The 15,398-nt window shown below is 35.9% G+C and overlaps 2 protein-coding genes across 2 annotated transcripts in view; one reads left to right on the forward strand and one right to left on the reverse strand.

Annotated features, from left to right (window-relative positions):
• Positions 1 to 236: 236 nt before the first annotated feature.
• LOC306874327 (stimulated by retinoic acid gene 6 protein-like) lies at positions 237 to 7,049 on the reverse strand (the record flags this gene model as incomplete). The annotated part of the gene is made up of 16 exons (XM_079424296.1): positions 237 to 406; positions 502 to 602; positions 2,100 to 2,219; positions 2,386 to 2,500; positions 2,735 to 2,783; positions 2,892 to 2,961; positions 3,089 to 3,158; positions 3,539 to 3,620; positions 5,027 to 5,101; positions 5,188 to 5,299; positions 5,383 to 5,450; positions 5,706 to 5,822; positions 6,000 to 6,045; positions 6,148 to 6,268; positions 6,695 to 6,825; positions 6,919 to 7,049. The coding sequence occupies 16 exons, from the start codon at positions 7,047 to 7,049 to the stop codon at positions 237 to 239; spliced, it is 1,578 nt and encodes a 525-aa protein (XP_079280422.1).
• Positions 7,050 to 12,697: 5,648 nt separating this feature from the next.
• Positions 12,698 to 15,398, forward strand: part of LOC306874225 (beta-1,4-galactosyltransferase 1-like) — a 9,612-nt gene continuing 6,911 nt past the window's right edge. The window contains exons 1-2 of the mRNA XM_079424109.1: positions 12,698 to 13,185; positions 13,972 to 14,207. Coding sequence (XP_079280235.1) covers positions 12,885 to 13,185; positions 13,972 to 14,207 — 537 coding nt within the window. The 5' untranslated portion in view covers positions 12,698 to 12,884. The remainder of the gene's footprint in view (positions 13,186 to 13,971; positions 14,208 to 15,398) is intronic.

A 15,398-nucleotide genomic window follows, 5' to 3' on the forward strand; every position in this document is an offset into this window, starting at 1 on the left:
GACCTCATATAATGGCTTTGATGAGTGCAGTTATGTATTATAGGAAGGTAGATTCTCATTCTTGCCCTTTGTATCAAAAAGGAAAGACAAGTCTATATCCCGTAAAAGATAATTTCGTCAGTAGTGCAACAGTCACAGACACAAAACTCTAATTTTGAATCATAGAGTCTGTGTTCACACTTCACACTAAGGAACCGGTTTCAGATGTCTGACTGTGTTGGTTCTGATTCTGCAGTTTAGTTGTTGACCAGTTCAGCTGCTTGTTGAGCCTGTGAGGTGATGGCTCTGGCTAAGAGGAGTGGGTCTTGGTTGTCGTTCTGGTTCGGTTTTTTTCTCAGGAGGATGAGTGCAGGGTTCCTCAGCAGTGTGTACAGCAGGAGCCAGCATACTCGTACTCTGCCCCCTACTGAACATCCCGTCAAACAGCAGAAAGGCACAGTCATTTCATGGGATGTCTGTTTAAAGGAATTTGTGCTCTCATGAATCTGGAGTCATTCTTACCTGTGTTATTGCTAATAGTTGCATAGGAGGACACTGCAGGTCCTCGTTTCTCCAGTGTTCTACCAAGCAGCAGATGGCAGAAGGACACCATAACTGGGTTGCTATGATAATGATTAGCAAATATCATCCCAATCCATATACTATACCCTGCCCAAAAGAAAGTAAATTATAACCGTTGTACAAAAATATTAAATAAATTTACTTGTCTTGTAAATGCAAAAATATTTAATCACCCAAATATACAATCCGAATGTTGGGCCGTTTTTAAATTTGAATAAAATTAAAACTAAAAGACTTTCAAATCATATGAGCCATTATTTTATTCACAATAGAACATAGATAACATAAATGTTTAAACTGAGAAATTTTTTAATTTTCTGCACAAAATTAGCTCATTTCAAATTTGATGCCTGCTACAGGTCTCAAAATAGTTGGGATGGGGGCATGTTTACCGTGGTATAACATTTCCTCTTCTTTTCAAAACAGTTTGAAGACATCTGGACATCGAGGTTATGAGTTTCTGGAGTTTTGGTTTTGAAATTTGGTCCCATTCTTGCCTGATATAGGTTTCCAGCTGCTGAAGAGTTCGTGGTCATCTTTGACGTATTTTTTTCATTTAATGATGCACCAAATCTTCTCTATAGGTGAAAGATCTGGACTGCAGGCAGGCCAATTCAGCACCCGGACTCTTCTACTATGAAGCCATGCTGTTGTAATAGCTGCAGTATGTGGTTTTGCATTGTCCTGCTGAAATACAAAAGGCCTACCCTGAAATAGACGTCGTCTGGAGGGAGCATATGTTGCTCTAAAACCTTTATATACCTTTCAGCATCCACAGTGCCTTCCAAAACATACAAGCTGCCCATACCGTATACACTTATGTACTCCATACCATTAGAGATGCTGGCTTTTGAACTGAACGCTGATGACATGTTGGAAGGTCTCCCTCCTCTTTAGCCCAGAGGACACAACGTCCGTGATTTCCAACAAGAATGTTAAATTTGGACTCATCTGACCATAGAACACTTTGAAACAGCCCTTTTTAAATTAGCCTTGGCCCACAGGACACGACGGCGCTAAAGGGTAAAGTTTATTTTATGTCATTTTTTTTGGAAAGAAAGCAATACTTGTATTCAGCAGGGGCACATTAAAATAGTCAAAGGTAATAGTCAAAACATTTATAACATTACAAAAATATCTATTTCAAATAAATGCTGTTACTTCTATGCAACAATATCCCGAAGAAAAAAAAACACACAAAAATACAGTTTCCACAAAAATAGTAAGTAGCGCAGCTGTTTTCTTCTGGAATTCAGCTTTGCCATTAGAAAAAAAGGATGTCTTAAAAAGTTATTTTCAATTTAAATTAAATTTCACGTTATTGCTGTTTGCAACCATGGTGACATTACAAAAGACTTCTTTCAAAACATTAAGAAATCTGACCTACCCAAAATATTTAACAGCATATTATGCTTTACCAATCACAACAACTCATAAACCATATAGCAAGACCTCATCATGACTGTTTAAGGTCAACGCATATTTACAGCTTCATCTATTTGATTTTCATTTTAAAAGGTGATTTGTAGCTGTCCTACCTGTTGTTGAGTGCAAGGGGCTTTTCTTTGTCGTCAGGTGAGAGTTTGTCCTGCAGGAAAAACACTTGGACCAGAATAATCTGCACTACCACCAAGGCTATCACTAAGAGTATTGTCAGCCTGCAATCAAATAAAACACAGTTTAATGCTATTCAAACATTGCATATCCTAATAAATTAACATGATGTTAGCTATATAATGTTGTCATGCAAGTTCAAAAATATGGCCTGATGATTATGCCTATGAAAAATGACTTTGGTTATGAGATGTCTTTAGTTGAACTCACAGAATGATGCCTACAGAAAGCCAGCTGAGAAAGTGTCTCTTCTGGATTGGTAGAACGACTCCATACACAAACAGCAAGGCAAACAGAAACTGCACAAAATTAACTATCAGAAACCCTGCAGAAACAAAACAAAATCAGTTTAATCAATACAACAAACATTTGATGTCACTTCATAATCAAATTGTTTCATTTGACTTACTCTGGCTACGATACTACAAAAGTAAGCAAAACATGTCAAGGACAGATGCCCGTGAAAGTATTGACCTCTCTGAAAAGAAGGTAAACTCAGCTCGTCTCACATATGAGGTCACGAGACAATCAATCAACTTTTTGAGAGAAATTTATATTCCCCACATGGTGAAGACAATCTGCCAGCCTGAATATCTTGTTATAGCAGCCTGAGAAAGAAAAGCATTTGGCATTTTGATTAACAACTTTCCGTAAATGCTTTTTTAATTGTTGTCCTCAGTCGTAGAGGAAACCCTTTACAAAAAATCTTTACTTACCACGCTAACAGCGGGGCTTGGTTTATGGAACTCCTCTGGAAGGAAAGTTTTCTGTCCCCTTAAGTGTTTCCTGCAGTCATAAATTCAGTTCATTGTTTGGTAAAGTTTTCAATGATTTGATGATACTGCCTTTGGGTAATTACTGAAAGTGCTTAATTGTAGAATTTTGTGCATAAAGAATGCTTATATAAACATACCTGTAACATACTAGCATGTGAAAAGTGTAAGTAAAAAAGTAAAAAAAAATAGTTGTCGCCAACCAAGACCCTGAGAAAAAGAAAATATTCTGTAAATAATTTGCTGTACATCAGATGTATCTGTCTGTCTGTCTATACATCTATCTATTACTAACTACATTTCATATTTTGGTCTGTAAGATTTTTTAATGTTTTGAAAGAGCCTCTTTGGTTTACCTGCATTTATTTGATCAAAAATGATATTGTGAAATAATATTATAATTCAGTAATTTAAAATTTGAAATAGAAATCTTTTGTATCAGTGCAAAAATCTTTACTGTCACTTTTGATTAATTTAACACATCCTTTCTGAAACGCTATTTTTGAACAAACTTTGAACGATAGTGTAAAATATGTGCAAAGACAGAAGCAAAAAGACAAGAAGAAAAAGAGGTGGATCTTATATCTTACTTCTTGCAACAAAGCTGAACTCGTTCATCCTGGGAATGAGTGACGTGAACAGATTGTTTGTTTCATTACAGGACGATGCAATCTTTGGACCCTCTTCAGTTTGCCTATCGCCCAAACAGATCTACGGACGATGCCATCTCTCACGTCCTCCACTCGTCCCTCACACACACGGACAGCAACAATGGGAATTATGTAAGGCTGATATTCATTGACTTATATAGCTCAGCTTTCAACACTATAGTCCCCATCAAGCTGGCTTCTAAACTCACAGACCTCGGCCTAAACTCCTCACTCTGTGACTGGATTCAAGACTTCCTCACCGTCAGACCTCAAGTGGTGAAAGTTGGCCAGTTCACCTCAAACTCATCACCCTGAACTTAGGAGCCCCACAGGGCTGTGTCCTGAGTCCCCTGCTCTACTCTCTCTACACGCATGACTCCGTGTCCTCTCACAGCTCCACATCTATTATCAAATTCGCTGATGATACTGTGGTTCTGGGCCTGATGAGACCGCATACTTGGATGAGGTAGAGAGACTCACATCATGGTGCCAGGACAACTGTCTCTCTCTGAATGTGAGCAAAACTAAAGAGCTGATCATGGACTTTAGGAAGAGACAGCAGCAGCCCTACACTCCTCTTATGATCAGTGGGACCCCTGTGGAGAGGGTGAGTAGCTTCCTCGGTGTAAACATCTCCGAGAAACTGACTTGGACTACAAACATCCAAACACAGGTTAAGAAAGCCAGGCAAAGACTGTACCATCTGCGACAGCTGAGGAAATTCAGGGTCTCACCAGCAATCCTGAAAACTTTCTATTCAGGGACCATAGAAAGTGTATTGACTTGCATCTCAGTGTGGTATGGAAACAGCTCCAATCAGGACTGCAAAGCACTACAGAGAGTTGTGCGCTTAGCTGAGCGCATCTCAGGGTCTGCTCTCCCCTCTCTGCAGGACATCTACCTCAAACGCTGCAAAAATAGAGCTGTCAAAATCATCAAGGACTCTAATCACCCTGGTAACCGTCTATTCACTTTGCTTCCATCTGGTAAGAGCTTCCGTAGCCTGATGGCAAAAACTGAGAGACTTAGGAGGAGCTTCTTCCCCCAGGCCATCAGGCTCCTAAACTCTGTGTCATAACATCACTTGACTCCATGTAAATATAACTATATCAATAAGCTATTCATAATTTTTTTCTACCTCATATTGCTGCTATTTAAATACCCTGTTTTTTGCACATTCGTTTGCATATTCCTGTTATATTACTATTTATGTCAACAACATACTGACCTGCACATTTATATTTATATTTTTATATCTTTTATTTTATTTTATTCTTTTTATTTTTTTCTACTTTTCTTTTTCTTAATATTTGTATTCTATACAATTGCACTGTCCTTGGAGCGGACCTGACCTACATTTCACTGCTGGTTATACTCTGTATAATTGTGTATGTGACGAATAAAAATCTTGAATCTTGAATCTTGAATCTCTGCAAGTGAGTCTATCAAAGCATCTAGCTTGTCAAAGGTGTAGTCACTCAAGCTGTAGTCTGCTAGTGTCAACTACAAACAGACAAACACATTTGCATTGTTTAGCTTTAAGTTAAGAATTCAATAAACAATGTGTACATTAGTGAGTGCTGACTGACCGTGTACAAGCCAATCAAAGAGATAATGCATGTGCCAATCATCCTGTTAGGGAATTTAAAGTGAGGATCCCAGTCATACACTTTCCTTCGAAACCAACTCTTTTCCTCTGGCCTGAAGGACAATAGAAGAATGAGTATTGACTGATTGGTGAGAACACAATAATAAATGCATGTTAAAGTTGGATAAGTGTGTACCATCCAGGAGGGCGTTTCAGTAGAGTCTGTACATTTATGAACTGATGGAAGTTCAGCTCCTCCTCATTCTATATATCAGAGAAACATTACTCTTGTGCTCATTTAGAAATATACTATTGTTCAATGTAGATTCATGTTTGTCCATTATGTCCATGTTAATTTACACAACTTGAAATCTTAAATGTACTTGCATATGAAGAAGATTAATAAATGCTGTAAAAGTATTGTTCATTTGTATTTAATATTAGCTATTGCATTAACAAATGTTACCAAATATAACCCTATTGTAAAATAACAAATTACAACAGGACTTATCATCTGACCTCTTCGGTTTGTAGCTGCAGGTGGATTCTTACTGCCTTCACAAAACGGCCCAGCAGGAAAAACAGACACAGGAAGAACGGCCACAGGATGATCAATTTCTCATAAGGACCTAAAATCTGCAACCGGCAAAATGTGCTTCTTGTATGTATCTTGTATAAATATATTCACTCAAAGACAATATTGCATGCTTTGTACATGGACAGAATGATACCTAACATGCAAACATAAGCATAATAATATGATAATAGCATAAGTTGATACATTTAAGTTCATTATTAATCATATTCACCTACCCTTCCAGAGGGACAGCTTATCGTGTCATACAGTCTCACAATGAGCCTGAAATCCACAAAATATACAAAAAATTAACAGTCAGTTCGGCGACCCACAAATGTTTTTACAGCTACGGCCATAAACAGAAAGCTGAGTGTTTCCATGTACCACATGAGTGTGTAAAGAAGACCTAAAACCCCTCCTAGTAATCGGTGTGGCGTTGAAAGACAAGCAAAGAATGGCAGGTAGGCCACACCAACTTCTATTGCTCCTACCAGGTACACAATGGCTGAAAGAGACACACATGCAGATGGACTTTGACTTTAACTTGATTAAAACTACAGTACATAACAGATACAGTTGTAACTCTTTTACAGTCAAGACTGTATTCACAATATATATCAATAATATTTACAAAGACCATTTCTCTCTTTCTGTACATATAATAAAACTACTAATTGATTTTTTCTATGTATTTATACAGCATATATTGCATATACATATGCTGCAGTAATATTATTAAATATAGGCTAATTGCATATAATTAATATTAAAAATAACTGTTTTCTATATTAATGTAATTTAAAATGTAATTTATTCCTGTGATGAGCAGTGTCACATGATCCCTCAGAAATTATTCTAATATGTTGATTGATGCTCAAGAAACATTTCTTCTTATTATCATATGGCATATGCATTGTTATATTTCAACTACCATTAGCCCAGTTAGGCACAGTAAACAGTGTGTAGGACTCAGAGAAAAGCTGAATCACACTGGGAGCAATAGCACCAAATGCAAAACCATAAGACCATCGGTTACTTAGACTGCAAATGAAATCCAATGGCCTGCAAAGAAATACACACACAAACACACTCAAAACTTTGAAAAGTAAGTATAGAAATATAATCTAAAGATCATGTAATCATGTCAGTTCTAACAGTGAAGCATCACTTCCTGTTCTAGAAAAAGTGTTGGATGTTTGTCTTGAGGGGAGAGAGTTGTCTGGACAAATGCAGGCAGTACTCACAGCAGGAACAAGAGAGCAATGCAGGAACAAATCCACTGACATTCTGCCCTAAGAGAAAGAGGGAGAGAGAGAAAATGAGAAAGAATGAGCAAAGGGTTAGAGCACAGAATGGATGAAAAATAGAAGCTGAATGAAAACAGCTTAAAATTAAATTCTGTTAAATTGTGATCAAACTGACCCACTTACTAATCAAAGTAAGCATTATTTTTAGGGTAATTATCATCATTTATATTGTTATTATTTAAGAATAATAACTGTTAAGATTATTTAATAAAAAAAAATGTATCTGCATATTAACAGATAAGATTTATCACACACCAGTGACCTAAAAGCACTTCCCCTTATCAACAGAAAAATTGCCCCAACTTTTTTTTTTTTTTTTCTTTCTTTTTGGCTTGAATTCTAGGTCCCTTGTTTGCACTAAAATCAATTTTAAAGACTGTTTAGACCATAAAGTTGCTCTCCTTCATAACAAACTCTAGTCCCAATGTACTAAGATATGACGTAAAGCTTTCAGGATATAGGTATCTAGTCATATGACTGGATGACCTTTGACCCAGGCCACATACTAGTGTAACTCTCTCTAAGAGAGATGTGCCACTGCGTTTTATTGACTGTTCTATTACTGTGTATTAGTAGTCCAAACATAGATAAAACATGCTGTTGAACTAGAGCAGATGATTTAGATCTCACCATTTGTGTGTTACAGCACTGCTGAAATGTAGGCCTACTCACTCTGAATTCACACACGATGCTCGCCTGTTATCCGGAGCCAAATAAATAACTAAAACACTTAATTATCTGATTTATGTCATGAAGTATGATCTAAACAGTCATGATCAGAAATGATCAGAGAAATCACAATTGAATCTGTGTTATAATTGTCACATCTTTCATAACACAAAATATTATTTTTTTTCCCTGGACATGTCTTGACAGGGACTTCTAAACTGCATAAAATTTCCAGTATTTGTTTTCCTATTGTTTTCATACTTGCTGAAGGTATAATTGACGGAAAATAGTTTGATCAATATGCGTGCAAGCAGTTATTAACCAATTGTGGCATGTGAGAAGGTGGGATCTACAGAAAACGGTCAAGGCAATGCAAATACGTGTACATAAGGGTAAAACATTTGAGAAAATTTAGAAATCATGCCCTTCTTCTGCATCTAGTTTCATTTACCATCTTAAGCAAATTGATGCATTAAAGATATTTATAATATGTTAGTGCTGTGACAAATTTCGGTTATCTAACACAGTACACATAGTAAGTTTGTTTAACAAATATAAAGAAAACAAGTAGATAGAATAGAAAAACAATAGAAGATGCTAGTGTAAGATGTAATGTCTCCCGAGGGATGCTAATTCTTTAACTGTCTTTAAAACATTCATTTTCAGACATGCTTTTATTTGATTAGTTTTCTGTTCTATTGCTTTTTAGGGCCCAAGCCAGTAAGGCGCAGGGCCCTATTGTTCTTCTAAGGATTATTATTTTTTTTTTTTTTTTTTTTTTTTTTTTTTTTTTTTTTTTTCAATCATCCGGGCACTTTTGGGGGCCTTAACGTGCCCGAAAACTCTCGAAAATTGGCACGCACATTGGAACCTGCGGCCATTAGGACGCCGCTGAGGCTGGGACCCGGGCGTGGCACAGGGGCTCTACGGCGCCCCCTGGAAAATTGTCAGAAAACTTGATGTATAGCTCACACATACTTGCACGTATTCATATGAAACTCGGTACACATATAGAACTCATTGAGCTGAACAACTTTCACGCAGCATGTCTTAGGCTCCGCCCAACAGGAAGTCGGCTATTCAGGGCTGTTTAAAAAGCGCATGCTCTGGAATTTGATATACTCCTCTGAGGATTTCCATACGATTGCCACCAAACTCGGTGAACATGATCTCAGGACATTGGGGACGCTAAATTGCGAAGATATTTTTGATATGTCGAACGGTTTGCCCGTGGCGAGGCGATGAAGTTATGGCGAAAAATGAGACCCAGGAAATGCCTAATAACGTCCACATACATTGTATGATGTAGATCAAACTTCAGTGATTTGTTCTTTGTATGATGCCGATCGGATAGATGTGACTATTATGACTGAAAGTTATAGCGCCACCAACTGGCTGCAGGAAGTGTGTCGTTTTCAAAATGCTTTGAATTCAGCATCTTATTTTTACTCGATTTGCTTCAAACTTCACCAGAATAATGTCAAAACACGGCCGATGTAAAACTGTGAAGGGAAGATTGATATCTAAAATTATGTTGCCATGGCAACGTGTCAAAGTTGAAAATTCGTTTCTGGTGATTTTGAGGCAGATAACATGTTTAGAATGTCATGAAACTCAACACACATATGAGTATTAATGATAGTTAGACACTGGAAAAAGCTCATATACGGGCGTGGAAGAGGCACTCTATAGCGCCACCTTTTGTCAAAAATGAGGGGGTTAGTTTTAGCTACAGACCCCAAACTCGGTACATAAATTGTTCTAATTAATCCGGACAACTTTCTAATTTACAGTCATTAGCTACGACCAACAGGAAGTCGGCTATATTTATTTTAATGTGGGTTTTTTTTAAAAACGGGCTGTAAACAAATTAATACTCCTCCAAGCAGAAACACGGAAATCACACCAAACATTTTTTATCATGATGCCAAAATACTGAAGATGCTAAATTGCGGACGGATTTAGGATATCTTGAACGATGATTTAATGGCAATTTATTAAAGTTACAGTAAAAAAGATCATTTCTTTTTTTTTTTTATCTTTTAAGAGCAGCTTCCAAACACTTCATAAAAAATTACATACACAGAACAATACAGTCTGAGGATATGTGATTAATTTTATGAATTTACAATACACTATGCAGAGGAGAAAATTTGAAAACTATCAGAGAGTTAGACTTAGACTGCTTCTGAGTGAGAGATCCCTGTCAGCCTGCAGCTGAGTGAGGGGTGGGGGTGGGGTGGGGTGTGAGTGACTGTGTGAGTGACTGTGTGGATTGAGCCAGTGGGTGAGAGAGAGAAAGAGAGAGAGAGGGTCTGTTTTTTTAAATCTTTAAAAAATGCTTATAAATCATTAAAGATTTTGATAACACTTTATAATAAGGTCTCAATTCTTAACATTAGGAAATGCATTAATTAACGTGAACTAACAATGAAAAATATATTTTTACAGCATGTTAATTCTTCCATGATAGTATGAACTAACAAAGAACAATTTTTTTAAAGCATTTATTAATCTTTTTAATGTTAGAAAATTAGTCATGTTCAAAAGATAAACTTTAAAATGTAATAATATATAAACACATTTTGGAATTAATATTGATCAACATTAAATGGTATATAATTATTAATGATATATATATATATATATATATATATATATATATATATATATATAATGATAGCTACAGACACCAAACTCGGTACATAAATTGTTCTTATTAATCCGGACAACTTTCTAATTTACAGTCATTAGCTACGACCAACAGGAAATCGGCTATTTTTTTTTTTTATGTGTTTTTTTTTTTTTTAAACGGGCTGTAAACAAATTCATACTCCTTCAAGCAGAAACCAAAAATTCACACCAAACATTTTTTCACATGCTTCCAAGATACTGAAGATGCTACATTGCGGACTGATTTAGGATATCTTGAACGGTGATTTAATGGCAATTTATTAAAGTTACAGTAAAAAAGAACACTTTTTTTTTTTATCTTTAAAGAGCAGCTTCCAAACACTTCATAAAAAATTACATACACAGAACAAGACAGTCTGAGATATGTGATTAATTTCATGAATTTACAATACACTATGGAGAGCAGAAAATTAAAACTATCAGAGTTCTCCTGTCTCTGTGCTTCTAATGTGTGCGGTAGGTGACTGGGTGGGTGACTGACTGTGTGAGTTCAGTGAGTGTGGAGGGGGAGAGAGAGAGAGAGAGAGAGAGAGAGAGAGGGTCTGTTTAAACTTCTCAATAAAATCCTTAAAAAATGCTTATAAAGCATTAAAGGTTTTGATAACACTTTATAATTAAGTCTCTTTTGTTAACAGTAGGGAATGCATTAATTAACATGAACTAACAATGAAAAATATATTTTTTACAGCATGTTAATTCTTCATTGATAGTATGAACTTACAATGAACTTACAATGAACAAAATATTTTTAATATTAGAAAAATAGTCATGTTCAAAAGATAAAACTTTAAAATGTAATAATATATTAACACATTTTGGAATTGATTTTGATAAACATTAAATGGTATATATTTATTAATGATGTAAATTAACAACAGTTAAATAATGTTGTTTTTAACATTGGTTAATTCACAAATAACATTAAATATTAACAATATATGTTTTACTTTATTCATTTGTGTTAGAATAAATTATTCATGTTAGTTAATGGAAAAATAAATCATTAAAAAATGCTTATAAATCATTAAAACCTTTGGTAACTATAATAATTTCTCATTTGTTAGCATTAGTAAATGCATTAACTAACATCAACTACCAATGAAAAATATATTTTCACAGAATTTAAAGTTTTATATGTTGTTCTGTGTGTGTGTGTTTCACAGAGTTGATGGTTTGGAATAACCCTTTAATTGCCGTATCCCTTAAAACCAAACTGCCAGAGGGTTACTGTGATGCTTGTGCTCGCTGGGCACCGTTTTATCGATGCCACCGGGGTGGCGTATGCTGACGGCTTGGGCCCGTCATCGCTGCTCGCAGCTATATTTGTGATTTATCTTTTGTTGAATTTATAGTTTATTGTTTTTATCGTTGTGCTTTCCCTTATGTAAACTTTTATGTACAGCGCTTTGAGAAAGCAACTTTTAAAGGCGCTATATAAAATGAATGTATTATTATTATTATTATTATAGATGATACAATTTTTAGGTATTTTTCTTCATATAAAAAGAAGTCGAAATAATAGAAAAAGAACATAGAGAGCATGTGTAAGAGGGTCATGTTTTTTAATAAATAAAAAGAAAGCAAGTAGATCAAATAGAAATAGAATAGAGAGGGGGATGTGTTTTAGTTGTTTCTGGAAGATATCTAACTCAGCTGCTCGGATTGTGTTGGGAAGGTAGGGATAGCCAGGGAACAGCAGGATGTGCTGTTCATCACTCAAACCAACACATAGGGGCGCTGTTTCTCAGAAAAGAACAGCTCATCAGTAATCAATCACTGACTGGTGCATGATAACAATTATTTACAACAGACTATACAAGACCCGTTTTACTGTAGCCTAATTATGGCCCCAGTAATTGACGGTACAAGATACAGTATGTCATGTCTGATTGATTCATAGCCTATATTTTCATACAGTGACTTCAAAATATCAAGCCAAAAAGACAGTAAAAACAGTGTTATTGCATTATATAGCTAACAAAATATCAAACTTTACATATTCAAGTTTGTTCATTTAAAATGCACTTTGACACTTTCAGGTTGTCAAACGTTAGTGAATTATTCCCATGTAGCCTATACAATAAACTACACCTGTGCAAACTTGAGGTTTTTTATAACCCACTTAGATTAACTACATCTTAAAATTCTTTATTTTTTCATTTTTTTTTTTCAAGAACTAATTTTTTATTTTATTGCATTATCATCCGATAATATATTAGGTATCTACTCTTTTCTATACTGTTACAAGTTCTCAAGAAACGCCCACCACTGCTGTCCCTCCAGTGGACCTCAAGACATATCTTCGCTAATGCCGAGAAAACAGCGATTTACAAACAGTGGCCAGACGCGATCACTATCATACAAAGTTTCAGGAAAAGGAGGATTATCCTGGTCGTCTGATGTTCGCCTGTTCTTCGCAAATGAAGTGAAGTCTCCCGTGGTTTTGTGAGAATGCAGGAGTCGGTGCTGCTCAATGTGGGTTTCTTCACTAAATCCTGCGTCGTGCTCGTGTGTCTCTGCGGGGTTCACCTCATCGTTGCACTGCTTTTTTATTTAACAGAGTCGCCCACAAAATTGACCAATTACCGGAAAATTAAATTAGACTCTGATATATTTACTTCACAAACTCATAGAACAGCAGTCATCCTGTATGACAATGGAACAGAGGTAGAAGTCAGTAAACTGATCTATTCTAATGGAAGTGTTATTAAAGAGGAACTACAATCATGTCCTGAGATGCCAACACTTTTGGGTAAGTTAAACTGAAATTATAACTTCATGTGTGTGTGTGTGTGTGTGCGTGTGTGTGTGTGAGAGAGAGAGAGACTAGGGCTAGTTTCAGAAATGTTACTCCAAAAAAGGATCAGAAATATCTGAATTAGCCTAGTTGTTTAACTAACAGAAAACACACATTTGGTGTAACTGGATTTTTGAGTTAGAGTTAGACCCTTGACGTCGTACAAAGTTGTTTTTTCTTCCATTTGTTGACTTAGGCCTTTTAAAATGTGAATTTGTGTTGTACAGAAGAGCTTTATATTTTAAAAGGTATTCTTGCATCACTGTGATTTGATATCTACTTGTTAGTAGTTTTAGTGGGAGGGACACTCTTATTCTATAAATAATCTAATTGGATGAAAATATGTGAAGTACAGGATGAGTCATAACTATTTATGTGCCCTTTTCCAGAAGAGAAAGACTTAAATGCAAATGTCTGCTATTTTTTTTTTAGCTGTACATTTTAGGTTACAAAAGGTGTTTTTTTTATTATTAATATGGTCTTAAAAATAATTTTCCAGTGTTAGGTAATGCTTATCCTTAATATTACAAAGCTTTATCTTCTTATCAGTCTGAGTAAATGAGAAAGCTGGGAAAAACACTGAGAGAGATTTAAGAAAAAAAGATCAAAAAACGGGGAAAGGAAGTTTGTCTTGTTTGAGACAGGAAGTAAACTGTTGTTGCATAAAAGGTCTTCCTCTTTCATATCTGCAAACCCTCTGACCCCCACTTTCGCTCACTCTCTCTCCCATTCACCTTTCAGTGGGTCCAATGCGAGTTGAATTTTCTGAGCCTGTAAATTTGGAAACGGTGCGTAAAGACAATCCACAGCTGTTGATGGGTGGCAGGTATAAACCCAGCGATTGTGTGGCTCTGCAAAAAGTGGCAATAATCATCCCATTCAGAAACAGAGGCGAACACCTGAAGTACTGGCTCCACTACCTTCACCCCATCCTACAGAGACAGCAGCTTGATTATGGGATTTATGTCATACAACAGGTACAGTACTCACAAACTATTTATTAACTTGCACTCTGTCTTACACAGATGACAGAGCAAGGTGGAGAAGAGATATCTGGATCTCAGAGACACTCACTTTGCACACGAATCAATACATGCACATTCCAGTGAGCTAAAATCCACACCTCATCTCACCACACAACCCTCCAACAGATCTACAAATTGATAGATTGAAGAATTATGTGACACTAAAGACTGGAGTAGTCTGCTTAAAATTCAGCTTTGCCATCACAGGAATAAATTACTATTATATTAAAATATAAAACTTTTTATTGTACCAATATTTCACACTATTAAAGCTTTTACTGTATTTTTGGTCAAATAAATGCAGCCTTGGTGAGGATAGGAGACTTCTTTCTAAACATTAAAAAAAGATTAGTTAAGATAGCTAGATATATCTACATATACTTTTGCAGAGTAGACTTTTCTTCAGGAGACATTCACCTTGAAGTATGGAAATGCAGTGACTTGGCTTTGCATAGACAACATGCTTGGTCTGACATTCGGCTGCTTTGAAATTTGCTGTGCGATAACAACAAAAGAGAAAAAGAGAAATGCAACCTGAGAACACGAACAGACATAGAACATATAACACCTGTTTCTTTCTGTTTGTTTGGGTGTGGAAACTTATGTGTAGTAAAAAGTACTTTTATGACGCAGCTTGGGATGTTCTGTGCTGGATTGCCTCATGGTACACTCTTAAAAATAATGGTGCTTAAAAGGTTCTTCACAGCGATGCCATAGAAGAACCACTTTTGGTTCCACAAAATACCTTTTAGTCAAAGGTTCTTTAAAGAACCATCTCTTTCTTACGTTTTTATAATCTGAAGAACCTTCTTTCACTACAAAGAACCTTTTGTGAAACAGAAAGGTTCTTCTGATTTTAAAGGTTCTTAATGGAACCATTTAGACTGAAAAGTTCTTCATGAAGCACCTTTTTTTAAGGGTGTCTGTAAAAGATAGTCAATCTGGGTTTTGAAATAGTTGTTACTTGTAGGAGCAAGTTTTGACGATTCACTGTTTGATGTAAAGGGGAGTTCAAAAGTCTGAGACCAGCCTGAAAATAAATATGTTTTTAATGTAAAACAAAACCTGAAAATATATTCATAAGATCTTTTTTGAGGTTCTGCACTATTTTTAGGTCACTACTCAAATGTAAGCAAATTTCTG

This window comes from Barbus barbus, assembly GCF_936440315.1.
Source record: "Barbus barbus genome assembly, chromosome: 8".
NCBI lineage: Eukaryota > Metazoa > Chordata > Actinopteri > Cypriniformes > Cyprinidae > Barbus > Barbus barbus.